At 37.1% G+C, this 14,166-nt stretch overlaps 1 protein-coding gene across 12 annotated transcripts in view; it reads left to right on the top strand.

The window, feature by feature from the left end:
- The window catches only part of LOC117987844 ((E3-independent) E2 ubiquitin-conjugating enzyme), a 31,324-nt gene extending 21,730 nt beyond the window's left edge, over positions 1-9,594 (top strand). For 11 of the 12 annotated variants that reach the window (XM_069502657.1, XM_069502665.1, XM_069502667.1 and 8 more), the window contains 6 exons: positions 2,425-2,514; positions 5,836-5,957; positions 6,733-6,968; positions 7,395-7,592; positions 8,404-8,554; positions 8,805-9,594. In XM_069502657.1, the coding sequence (XP_069358758.1) occupies positions 2,425-2,514; positions 5,836-5,957; positions 6,733-6,968; positions 7,395-7,592; positions 8,404-8,554; positions 8,805-9,133 (1,126 nt within the window). In that variant the 3' untranslated portion in view covers positions 9,134-9,594. The remainder of the gene's footprint in view (positions 1-2,424; positions 2,515-5,835; positions 5,958-6,732; positions 6,969-7,394; positions 7,593-8,403; positions 8,555-8,804) is intronic. The other variant, XM_069502666.1, reaches the window with a different exon arrangement.
- The last annotated feature ends 4,572 nt before the right edge of the window (positions 9,595-14,166 follow it).

A 14,166-nucleotide genomic window follows, 5' to 3' on the forward strand; every position in this document is an offset into this window, starting at 1 on the left:
CTTTATATTATTATTGATTGATTAGTAGGGTCTTGCACTGTAGTAATAAAATAAAGTGATTTTTTTTTGTATAGTGATAGTTTATGGCGCTAGAATAATTGAAAAAAAATCATGATTTTGAACATAATTAATTATTAACGTCACGCTGTACGGAAAGCTGTTAATGACGTCACATGCCATAAACAACAAATATTTCTCAATTTTTTAACATAAAAATATTTTCCCGCAGAAAAAGTTCTATTTTATATTTAAAAATAAAATAAAATTGTCGTTTACAGCATGTGACGTCATTATTTGCTTTCCGTAGAGCGTGACGTTCATGGTAAAAATAAATAAAAATCTAGATTTTTTTAAAATCATTCTCTTTAATAATGAATTCTAGCCCCATAAACTACCGCTATGCAAAAAATTACATCATTTTATTACTACAGTCCAAGACCCTAACACTAACGTTTCTCAAACGACTTTTTGACTATATCCCTGGTCTGTGGTAAACGCTGTAGTCTTATAGGTGGGAGGTGACAGATACAGAAAGATGAGGTGGTAAAATTGTATCATCTATCAATGATCTGACGTCTATTTCGGTATCGTCGCTTAAGCTCGTAATACCACGTAAGTTTTTTTTAAATATTACAAAGCGTTTCGTCAGAGAATCGTTTTGGGCAGTCAGAAACAAAAAAAATTCCAAAGTAATAAAAAAGCAACCATAACAAACCCAAATCTCGGGAAAGAGCTTAGGCTGAGATCTATAGAGCGCACTTTGACTTTGCTCAGACTTCGGATTGAGTTAAAACGAGACAGATTTATGTGAGAGATATATCTGTCTCGTTTTAACTCTGCCTTAAAAACAGCTTATATCAAGCAAGCTTAGACAAGCAAAGTCCGAGTGCGCTCTATAGATTTTACCCTTAGTTTCTTCGCTCTCCTGTAAAGTTGCTAATTTTGACTTGCGTGATGTTAGAACTTAAACGACGGTATGTTTCTGGAGCGGACGCTGCGCTTCACTTCACATGTCCTACTGACTCAGGCTGAGATCTACAGAGCGTACTTTGACTTCACTCGGACTTAAGTTTCAGTTAAAACGAAATTATGCCATACTAGCTGATGCCCGCGACTTCGTCCGCGTGGATTTAGGTTTCTAAAAATCCCGTGGGAACTCTTTGATTTTCCGGGATAAAAAGTAGCCTATATCACTCTCCAGGTATTTATATACCCATGCAAAAAAACACGTCAATCCGTTACACCGTTGCGATGTGATTGAACGACAAACCAACAAACCAAAAAACAAACACTTTCGCATTTATAATAAGGGTACTGATTAAAAACTGATTTATGCCAGCGATATAATATTGTCTCGTTTTAACAATGTCTTAAGTCTGAGCAAAGTCAAAGTGCGCTCTATAGATTTAGAGGACAATTAATCTAGCGTAATTCCGCTGATCTTCCGCAATGTGAAATATTTCAATGTTACGAGTCGTAAGCCGATATGCTCCTAAGCTAAGGTATGTAGGGCATTTTTTCATTTACTGGCTAGGGACAAATCTAGAATTTTATATTATTGAAATATTAGAGAAGCGCTATACTTGTGCGAACAAGATGCCGAATTAGGCTAAGTTCAGATGGTACTTCGTTTGTCGCGCGTCGACACGTGTGAAATGTTCAGACGGCGCTAACGCGCGGTACGTGCAGGTTCTACAGTAAATGAATCCTTAATTGCGTGCTTTCTACCTCAATATCAACATCAACATTTAAATCGATATCTAACATAAATACATCTACATTTTCCCGTTCTCTTATTTTTTTTTAGCAGACTAGCAAAAAAACAAAGCAGTACACGTGCAATCGCGACTGACACGCCCGGTTAAGTGTTAACTAGTCTGAACTGTTCTGAATACTACAGTACGCGGCCAAAAGTGATGAACATCGATCTTTAGAAGGAGACAGCCGATTTGTAGAGCACTGTCTCGGTCGTTGAGACCGACAAAGCATCATATGAGTATGAGTGACAGAGACAACGCTCTACAAAGATGAAATGTCATTCTAAAGGCCGATGTTCATCACTTTTGGCCGCGTACTGTACATTGTTGTTGCCTATATTTTTAAGGCAATTGACAGTGTATGTAGTGTTGACGCGCGTTTGCCGACTTTGACGTGCGTTTTGAGATCTTTTAGCAAAACACGGCGCTAGGGCGGGTTAACAAGCGTACTTGTAAACATTTATGTAAAATGTCTAAAGAGGCGATATGAAAACAACGCAACAAACGCGGTTCGGAACTTACCCTCAAATCCCGAGCGTGTTTTTCCGCTTGCAAAAATCCGCTATATTTGTCCCTAGCCTTAATTTTCGAATAGTTATAAAACTCTAGTTTTAAGTCACCATAGGAATACCGTCAAATGTGGGATAACACCGATTTGTTTCCGCAGGAGAAGGCCGCAAGAGCTGGCCGAATTCCTTAACAGATTAATGAAAAAGCAAAACGCGACCGCAGAGAACTTACCCTACCACTTTTCAATGTGAGCCGCCAATTTTTATTTTTTCTCCCATCCTTTGCATTCCCCGAGGTTATCTGTACATTGCAAAATGCATAATACTATAAGTTACAACTAATATTATACATGCTTTTTCTTGCGACTGCAACTGTGAATTTTTTATTGACTTATAGAATTTCTCAAAATTCTTTCTGTGGGAGTCTACATAGTTTAGAAAACCAGCATAAGCTGTACCTTGGTGTTGATATCCTTTGTATATGCATAGATTCACCGATACATGCATTAGCTATAAGATGCTGTGTCCATGCTAGTTGCAAAAACTTTGGCGGTCATTACATTCTTAAAAATTATCTCTTCTACTCTGGTGCCTGTAGTTATCTTTTGTCTTACTCATCAACAAGCACGAATTTTAGTTGCCATTGTAATATGAACGTAACATGTATATGGTATAGTGTCATTGATTTATAAACATCATTCCGTTATTAGAGTTTTAATCCCAAGCGCCGTATAAACGTCGTATTTAAATTTATTTTGATATTTTTAAAGCGATTAAATTATAGATCTTGTGCGAAGGTTGTACTCACAATAAGCTGGTTTGTTTATGTACAGATTCCCTTCAATGTTGCTTTTATTATTTTATATGTCTGAAGAATTTATGTTGTATATTTTTTTTATGATAAGTGTATGTTTTTGTGCTATTTTTGTATAACCGATTTGCTCTAAACGTGATGTCTTTATATGTGCAATGTACAGCATTTTTGTGTCCAAACTTATCAATTTTAGAATGCTATCGTCAAGTCATAAAATATGAATTCGCATCACTTATATTAAACAAAGGTCTTGAGTTTTCATAGTCACAACTTATTGTAAAAATAAGGAATAGCGCTTAATTTTTTAAACTTAGTTAATATCATAGTTGGAACGTTTTACCTAAAACTAGTCGAATTATATCTTGACAGACAAACAAACAAACAGACCGACAAGAAAGCGAGTTAATAAAAACGTGTTAATATTATAATTACAACCGTATTGAGAACCTCCTCCCCTAATCTTATTATAGGGTTCCAAGTTCCGAAAACTAAGACTCTATAAAAGGCTAAAGGGCTCGGAGCCTTTCAGCCCTTTAGCCAAAAAAGAAACGACGTGAGCCTTTTAGGTTTTTTGAAACCCTTTCAATAGAAGAGTCTTTTATTAGGGCTACAAGCCCCGAGAAAAAGGCTCTTGAATGTAAAAAAGCTTTTTAGTCTGTTAGCCTTAGAGCCTTCAAAAAAGATGCGAGTCTGAAAATTTTTGTATGTATTTAGATTTTTGATGTGTAGTATTTATGAGTTTTATTAGTACAATTTTACATTATTATTTATGAAAAAACGCCTTATAACCCAATATAAAAATAGTATATCTTTGAGCCATTAATTTATTATTATTTTCTATTGTTTTAGTATATTTTTAATTGAGTAGTTAGAAATCCAATAGCACCACATATCCCCTTTGCCGAGTAACTAGTTTAATTTATGATTTTCATTTTGGTAGATGACTCAATAAAAAAGTGGTAACCTAATTTCTCTATCTTTGATACATTAGTTTGTGAGTGGATCCAAAATGAAATAGACCTAGTGTCTGTCGCGTAGTGTAACATGTTAATATTATAAGTTTGTTTAATGTAAGTTTTGCGTATTTGTGACCCCCTGTGTAAGTCCAAATATAAAATTTTGTTTGCATGACTGTGATATTGTAAATGACCTGTTAACATAACATAACATGAAACATTAGGTGTAGATTACCCGTAGTCATCGATGTGTATAGATAGGCTTTCACGGATAAAAAATCGAGCTCATAAAATCAATCTGGTTGTCAATGTGTGTTTTTGAGGCAATAAAGAATTTACCTATATAGATAGATTGCAAAATTAGATTTAGTCGACGGGAGAGACCCGGGTATTTATAGTTCCCAACAGGTTGAGATGGCAATCGGGTTATGAGGCAGGGGGACGCCCGCACACCCGCACGTCACTCGCGCTCGCCCGCACCGGGTTAGCGGGGGCTGTGTGGGTGTGCGGGGCGTTCCTACCCCGATTGCTATCTCGACCTGTCGCGTAATATAGATTGACTCTTTAGTTGATAATAATGCCGTCAAATCTCGCGAAAAATTAATGATTTCTTTTAATATTCATGGGCATATTCCTTGATGCATTTATCATGCATAGACCTATCTATTTACACCGATGCCAGTGTCAAATATTTGTGCTGATGTAATCAAATCAAATAATCTCTATATTTCATATTGCACACGAAATTATTTAAGCAAGGAACTTAGGAAAAAATGGTCTTTTTGTCACCTGTACCTGCTTCACTCATTCATTTCAAAATGTTCTCTCTTACGAACTGTTGCTGTATATGAATAGGAATAAAATGGCGCATGAGGAGTCATTTTGTACGGACTATAATGATAATGTAATGTAAATATCAGAATTTGGGACCAAAGAGTTGTTATATACCAGTTGACAACGAGTTTTGGCTGAGGTACGTCAATCAATAAAAGAAATTGTAGGTATTCAAATTGTCATCTATATATATATAAAAGGAAAAGGTGACTGACTGACTGACTGACTGAATGACTGACTGACTGACTGACTGACTGATCTATCAACGCACAGCTCAAACTACTGGACGGATCGGGCTGAAATTTGGCATGCAGATAGCTATTATGACGTAGGCATCCGCTAAGAAAGGATTTTTGAAAATTCAACTCCTAAGGGGGTGAAATAGGGTTTTGAAATTTGTAGTCCACGCGGACGAAGTCGCGAGCATAAGCTAGTCATAGATAAAGAAACAGGCACTATTTTGTACATACCACTTTTGTTGAGCCTGTGTAAAAAATTCAAGTTGCAATAAACCAGACATATAGGGTATTTTGAATTATGAGTTTCTCTTTTATTCTGGCTTCCAAATCCGAAAAGCTTCGCAAAAATAGATACTTGCATTATTTTAGTTACTAAATTACTATTTTTATAATATTATCACATTGATGGTCGAACCTTGGCCAAAAATGGGCGCATTTGCCTTATGACATGATCATACTCTTCCATTATTGTATAAAATGCACTGTTATATAGCAAAAACACCATTAATTCTGCCAATCACAACAATCGATTATCGCAATATGATAAACACAACTTACGTGCTAAATCTTGTAGGCTATAATTCAAAAAGTTGACTGACACTATACTGGAAACTTTCCGTCTCAAGGAAAAAGAATAGATGCTTTCGCTAATAACGAATTAGAGAAAGAATCTATTCTAGCTAAGTTTCCAAAGTTACAATAAAAGTAATAAACTTTCCATTTCAGTCAATACGGTGCACTGGTAGTGAGTATAGCTAATCAGGACGACGAGGCTGGGGAAGGCAAAACTAGCAATACGGACGCCAAAGAGACTTCTACTATCACTGCCACGAAGACTGAAGGGAACGGTCAGTAGCCAATCATCTGTACTAATGTTATAAAGAGGTAATGTCGTCAAGTTTGTTTGTAGGGGGTAATCTTTGGAACTACTGAACCGATTTTAAAAATTCTTTCACCAGTAGAAAGCTACATTATTCCTGAGTGACATAGGCTGACATAGGGATCTTTAAATACCTAAATCCACGCGGGGATCAGCTAGTAGTTTATACGTTAGTTTGATAGTTTCTAGTTATTACGGCGGCGTTCTAAGTTTTAATATGACCAGAGTTCCCCAAGGTGGTTTATTGTCACCGTTACTCTTCATACTTTATATCAATGATGAAACTAAAGATGTAACTTATTTTTAAGCTTGTGCGTGACTAACATAAAATGTTTAAATGAGAGGATGAATGTACATTGGTGTACGGAAAAACTTATGATTTAAAGTTTATGATTACACCTAAACTTGTTGTAAAATGTACATATTCTTCCTAAATAAATAAATTATTTATTTATTATTATTATTATAATGCATTATTAAATAAAAATTGTCGGTAAACTTATGGGAGGGGGGGGGGGGGGGAATCAATATTCTATAATCTAAAATTAGGACATTCCCAAATTATATTGGTTACGCCCTTCTAAAATAACCTTTCCGTCGTTTTTTGCTCAGACTTTACTTTGAGTTAAAGTCACATAAATCTGTCTTGTTCAACTCAAAGTAAAGTCTGAACAAAGTCAAAAGTACGCTCTATAAATCTCAGCCTTATTCTAGTGATTAAGTATACTTCATTTTTGTTTTAGCGCCGTCACCAGCACCAGCTTCTGGTGAAACTGCACCATTGGCGACAGCCGAAGGTGACACAGACCCTGAAGCAACTCAGGAGAAGCCCGACGACGGCGAAGGATTCAACATACTGGAGTCCGCGCCCGCGTCGCATCGGTTCCGTCTGTCCATGCTGCAGCCTTCCGAGCCGAGGATCTTCTACTCGGCCGTCAAGCGGGAGATCAAGTTGCTGAAGAGCGACCTTCCTCCTGGGGTAAGATATAATCTGTTGACTGGTCTCTGACGTAGTTTTTTAAAATTGTGTCTCTGAGTCCGAATTGGGGTTTTAAAGTATCTAGAAAGGTATAAAATAAAATAAAATAAATCTGAACGAGGAATCATATAGAGAGTTCTGAAAAAAGTACTAAAAATTCTCAAAAAGGTTTTCATGCTTTCTGGAGTACAAAAACCGTAGGAAGTAAAAGTAAAATAAAATTAGATTCAAAGTCTGAAAGAGATCAGTCTGCCGCCAACGCTGCCACGCTGTCAAGGTGAATCTGCCTGGGGTATAAAGTCAAGAACCCAGTTTTTGTGAACTCATGTTCTCTGTTACAAATTACGCTAGCCGTCATTTTTTTCATAGTGCCAGGAACGTCGTCCTAATGTCATTTTTCGTCATAAAATGATCCTTCTTCAACAGGTGTGGGTGCGTGGCTATGAAGACCGCATCGACCTCATATCGCTGATGATAGCGGGTCCCGCGCGCACGCCGTACGAGGGCGGCCTGTTTGTGTTCGATGTCCAGCTGGGCGGGGAGTACCCGCGCGCGCCGCCGCTCTGCCACTACCATTCTTATTGCTCCGATAGACTCAACCCCAACCTGTATGAGGACGGCAAGGTATGTTAGACTTACCATAACATCGCCTCATATTAAAGCTACTTCTACTTATAGTTGGAAAAGTGCTGCTTTACCTGGCAGCCACAAGAAGTTGGCGAGCAAATTTTATAATTGGCGGCCTTCATAAGACGGTTAAGGAAGCTGCACAGCCTCAATAAAAAATCCCTCACTACCCAATTTTTTTTTTTTGTAAATAAAGACCCCAAATAGATCGATATTAATCGGATGATGGAATTGATCGACGCACACGAGTCAGTGGTAAATTCATCGCGTTATTAACAATCGATCGATGCATCGTTACAGCGATCGATCTATTCTATTCATCGATATTGCATCATCCGTATTGCAATTTGTTACAATACATTAATCTTGTATAGTTCGTACAAAATGAGAACTCACGCACCATTTTAGGTCTATGTGTCATGTCAAAAGTAGGATTCACCTTTATAATAATAGAGAGAGAGCTAGCGCGTGCCGGACTTTCGTTATTTTATAAAAGCTGAAAGTTTCTCTGCGTATTGTCCCTAACATTGGGGGGAACGGTTGTTTGGGTCATAGTGGCTTAAACAGGTAATAAAGGTGTAAAAACTCTTACGTCAAAGTATAAAAACATTTTTTTTTTCTTCGGAATAGTATTAGAAATCACGTCATGCATTGCCAGACAACCTTAAACCCTTACACTTTTAACTTTAAGGGTGTCTGGCAGGGGGTTGTCATGATACTAACTTGGTACTTTTGACATGACAGTTGACGCAACAAGTTAATATGGCGGGTGGGAACTTAAAATTCATGAATTATACACTGTATGCAGGTGTGTGTGTCTCTACTGGGAACGTGGTCGGGGCGCGGCGTGGAGGTGTGGGGCAAGGACTCGTCGCTGCTGCAGGTCATCGTGTCTCTGCAGGGGCTCATCCTCAACGCCGAACCCTACTTTAACGAGGCGGGCTACGAGAAGCAGAAAGGTGAGTGTCAGATTTGCAGGTGTGCGTGTATATTGGAATGTTTTGCTTGAAAATAAGTTCAAGTTGGTATTCAGTTCACGAATTTGTTCACGTCAAAAACGTCCAGATTGAAGAAAAATAGTTCTTTAATCTAAAATGTAATCACACTATTTTCTTCGGAATGTCCTTAATCGGTATTATATTTACGTCCTCTATTCTACTATTTGTTTACGTCTGTAAATCAGTAACTTTAAACATTAATTATTTTCAGGCACACAACAAGGAACGGAAAACTCCCGTATGTACAACGAGATGGTGCTCCTAAAACTAGTCCAATCAATGACGAAAATGCTCGCGAACCCGCCGGAGCCTTTCCGCGAGGAAATCCTGCAACATTTACGCACTAACTCCGCAGACCTGTGCCGCCGCTTGGAGGGACTCGTGGCCCTGTCCAACGGCGAACCAACAGATGTACCTCCCCCCGATTACCCATTAATTCCAGCCTCTAGAGGGTTCTGTCTCACTCTACGCTCCTCCCTCGAGTCGTTCCGCAACGCGCTCCGTCGCAATGACATAAATGTACCCGCTTTCACTTTATAGCCCAGTTTGTAGCACTAGATAGCTTTAGAAACTAATTGTACCCTTTGTGGGGTTGCCAAAACTTCTAAAACTCAATACATGTCTATACCAAATACACTCACAGTATACTCATGAAAGTCTATGGTCGGTCATGACTAAGAAAGCACACACGCACAAAAAGTTCGAGATAAAAAAGTGCTAACACGCGAATGCCCAAAAAGTATGATGTTTTCAGAGTTCATGTATACAGTGTATACAGAACGATAGCAAATACTGTTAAATTATTGTTATATGTACTACCTAAACACAATCCAATACCCATTTGCCTCATTTTGTAGATTTAGTATTGTTCAAACCCCCAATGTATAGCGTGCAAAACTCGGGTCAATGCCTCGCGTACGATGCAACAATGACTCCGAGTGACCTATTTACGCAACGTTCGTTGACTTCTAGCGTCAGTCAATTGTTTTATTTGCAATATATCGTAAACTTTTACAAAATTATAGGATTTTATCATATCAGTAATCATCAGTACTATCAACTGTCTTCGTTTTTGCCAGCGTTCTGGTTACATGCTGTGCAATGTGAAATTTTTCATTCGACCATAAACTTCTAAACTTCTAAAATGTCGGAGCAGATTTGGATGTATTAGATATTGGAATCCTCACATCATCCCAGGTGAAACTAGCTATAATTTTATTTTTAACTAGCTGATGCCCGCGTGGAATTTAGTCTTTAAAAAATCCCGTGGGAACTCTTTGATTTTCCGGGATAAAAAGTAGCCTATGTCACTCACCAGGTATTTATCTATACCCATGCAAAAAATCACGTCAATCCGTTGCACCGTTGCAACGTGATTGAAGGACAAACCAACAAACAAACACACTTACGCATTTATAATAAGGGTACTGATTGTTATAAGACTAGTTTGTTCCGCAGGGCATCCTTTTTTGTATTCATTATTGCGTAAATCTGAAATTGCACCCTCAGTCTCAGTGAATTTATTATTGCTCTCTATCACAATGCCGCTCGGACTTTTTTAAAAAGAACTATTCGTAGCGATTGGTAGTCTTGCTTGTAGACGTATAGTATGTCAAAGTGTTCGATCGAAACTTCGTCCAACTCACCATGAAATAAAACTTGGGGAGAAACAAGAGAATCGATTTAAAAAAATTAAGCATTTCAAAATACCTACCTAATAATTATAACTATTTGCATATAAAAAAGCCAAAATCGATAGTCATCGATTTAAATATGAGTCCATGTCATTCGATTTCAAATTAATCTATTTTGGCAACCCCATTTTATAGTTAAGAGCGCCGAGCGTAATCGTTATCCGCAAAATAGCTGGTGGTAGTAAAATTTTGAGGATTTTATCTTCAGACTGATTTCATTAATAATTATTAAAATCACATCTAAATGTTAAAAGATTTTGATTCGGCTTCTTAGTGTTGTAGTATTAAGAAAATTCTGAACGAGAACTAGGTATCATGCTCGTGACTTCGCCCGCGTGGATTTAGGTTTTTTAAAATCCCGTGGTAATCTTTGGTTTTCCGGGATGAGTAGCCTGTATCCGGTATACTCCGGTATGCAAGCATTCTCCGCACAAAATAAATGATGCTGCCCGCGACTGCGTGGATTTAATTTTTTTGAAAATCCCGTGCGACCTCTTTTATTTTATGGGGATAAATAGTACCCTATGTCCGTCTCCGGGATGCAAGCTATCTCTGTGCCAAATTTTGTCAAAATCGGTTAAACTGTGGCCCTACCGCGGTTGTTTGACAGCTACAATGTCACGATCGCAATCATTTCTGATTGGTTAATGCTCGCTCACTATTGGTTACAATGCATTGTTGCAACAAGAATCGCACAAATTCAGCCAATCAAAACAATTGAGATTGTAATAATGATTGATGCAGGTTTTAGACAATCGCCCTACCGATGGATCGTGAAAAGCTAACAGACAGATAGACACTCTTTCGGATTTATAATATTAGTAGGTATGGATTATTATTATTATTCTGCCTAATATGACTTCATATTTTAAAAACAAAAAATATATCTGATTGCACATTTAAAACAAACTTTTTCTGTGTTCGCCCTTAATTTTTTTTTATGGTAATGAAAATGGTAATGAATGGCGTGAAATTTTTAAATGGTAATGAAAGTGAAAATGGTAGTGGGGCATAGTCAGTTTTTTACAACCTTATAAACGACGTGTTTTTATTAAGGAGAGTAAAATCCTGTACATAATTTAACCACCAGCTCTTTGAATAGAATACCAAGTAATCACGACAGTCCAGCTAGTTTCGATTCACACGCGAAAAGACGTAACAAACAATACACATACAAACATTTTGTAGTTATAGTATTTATTGTGATTGTACTTTTCGACTGTAGAAATATTTTAGATGTTTGAAAGCGAGTTATAGGTCTCGTTATTGTTATTATTGATATTTTTTTTCGCTAATCAATACCTACCATTTGCGATCGATTTGTTTAGAAATAAACAGAGAATTCAACCTAAAGATTACGCATATGCAAGGTTTTGCATGAAAACAAAATCGCGTTAAATGTTGGCGGGGGCAGGGGAGAATGCTTTGTTGTGATTGGTGGACTCAAAAGTCACGTAATCAAGACAATGTACGGAATGAGGGTACCGAACGGGCGTGGGCCGACTTTTATGCTAAACAACTGCCTAAGCTTGGCGATCGGGAGTGTTCGGCTATTAGACGTCTATAGATATATAGATAGTCTTTACAACTTTCGTAATTTATTCTAAATTTCCAAATTAGCTTTATTCAAATTACAATACTAGTTTTAGATTCCTACCAATTTTTTTATAGATATTATAATATTAGATAGCGTTGCTAATTCTGTTGAACACAATCTCTAAATTAACTGGATCTAGCGCTATCCTTTTCCGTAAGGAACATTATGAATGAGATACCAATTTTTTTATAGATATTATAATATTAGATAGCGTTGCTAATTCTGTTGAACACAATCTCTAAATTAACTGGATCTAGCGCTATCCTTTTCCGTAAGGAACATTATGAATGAGATAGCTATACATTTAGACCTGTCACTTTAGAGATCGTATACAACAAAATTAGCCACAACTCTGTTTGACTATTTCTAAACAAAACGTATCGATTCATCTTGCTTGTTGCAGTCGAATTTGTTGTTCATATTGCTAGATATTAAACTAAACAGTTTAAATAAATAAATTAATCGGAATGTTACGATCTTATTGTAATTATTATTAGAAATATTAATTAATTATTATTAATTATACGATTATAACATTATTATTTATTTGGTTAATGAAAAATGTCTATTTTTTTTAATAATTCGACGCCTTTTTATCTTATTAGGTTACGTGTACTTATTTTGGAATATGAAGGCCGGTGCAAACGCACGGTTGCGATACGATAGCTTAAAGATATCGGAAAACATTATTGTAATTTCAGTGGAATTGTATTTATAAAACAATGCTATATGCTCCTTGTAAAATAAAATTATTAATATTATTATTTTCGTTTAGTTTGAACCCTTGTCGCATTATCTAGTGTAGAGGTTTCCAAACTTTTTAATCTAAGGGCCACCTGATACATCTATCTATCTATTTAGAGGCTGGCTAACGAAAGATGAGACTGATATTTTTTAAATTTGCCGCGCTTTTTCAGTCTCTTCTTTCGTTAGCCAGACTATTACCTTGTTCAGGAAGTTTAGCTAATGTAGGACGCTCTCTTGCACAAATTATTGTGTTATATTGTTCACTACAGGACACCTTAAAGCTTGCAAGCTTTTGCGCTTTTAGGTACTATAGTATCTAGATTGAATAATGAGATATTTTATTTGAAAGTTAAGAAACAGTCCAGTGAGCATGCCATGTCAACAATATAACAAGAATCAGTCGGTAAACACACCGAGTTACAAAGTAAACAGAATACAGTCCAATAAGCAAACCCAGGTCAACGTAAAATAAAAACTAGAACCAAACACTAGAAAAAATAAGGATTACTAAATTTGAGATCTATAGAGTGCATTTTGACTATGCTCAGACTCAAGACAGAAGTTATATCGCTGGCATAAATCTGTGTTGTTTTAACAGAAACTTAAGTCTGAGCAAAGTCAAAGTATGCTATATCTGGTGTATATACAAAATTCAAAATCCTGACTGACTTTATATCAACGCACAGCCTAAGCAGCTGGTCGTAGAGACATAAAATTTGGAGGGTGTGTTCTTTGTAAAGAGTAGGTATCCACTAAAGAAGGATTTTCGAAATTCCTTTCCTAAGTGGGTGGTGGTTTGAAATTTATGTAGTCTAACCGGACGAAGTAGCGAGCATAAGCTAGTAGGTCTATAAGCCTCAGAGACTACGTCCGCGCCGCACGAGGGACAAATAAGACTGACATTTTGTTCGTAACGTGTCCTATGTCCGTTATCTGCGAGCAATGGCGTGCAGTTTCATATTTTTTAAATAGAGATTAGAGATAACGAGCAGGCGGGTCACCTGACGTTAAGTGATTACCGCCGCCCATGAACATTTGCAGCACCAGAGGAACTGCCGATGCGTTGCCGGCCTTTCAGGAATTTGTTGGTCCGCCTCTTGAATAACCCCATGTTGTAATCTAGTGGGAACGCGCCGATAGGAGTTGATTCCACAGTTATTTTCCCTATTAGCTCGTCTTGGAGAACGGGGTATACCTAGACACTTTTGACAACTTTACGTTTTACGTGTGACTGTCGTTACGATATAAATACAATATTATAGTCAAAATAAACTATGGTGGTCGGATATTGGTGGCATTTTTAGCTACTGGTCAGTTTGGAGACCACTGCAGCCACTTAATAAAGGACCTGACCACTAGATCAGCGCGCTGGTGTTGTTGTCAGTCCCTTTATAAAGTTGCTACGAGTATTATGACAAGGTTCCACTTTGGCCAATTCTGTGTAAACCGTGCCGTTTTAATTGAACTTTTAATTGTTTTCAATGTATGAATGGTACTTATATATTGTAATAAAATATGATTTTTTTGATGAAATG

This window comes from Maniola hyperantus, chromosome 13 (genome assembly GCF_902806685.2).
Source record: "Maniola hyperantus chromosome 13, iAphHyp1.2, whole genome shotgun sequence".
Taxonomy (NCBI): Eukaryota; Metazoa; Arthropoda; class Insecta; order Lepidoptera; family Nymphalidae; genus Maniola; species Maniola hyperantus.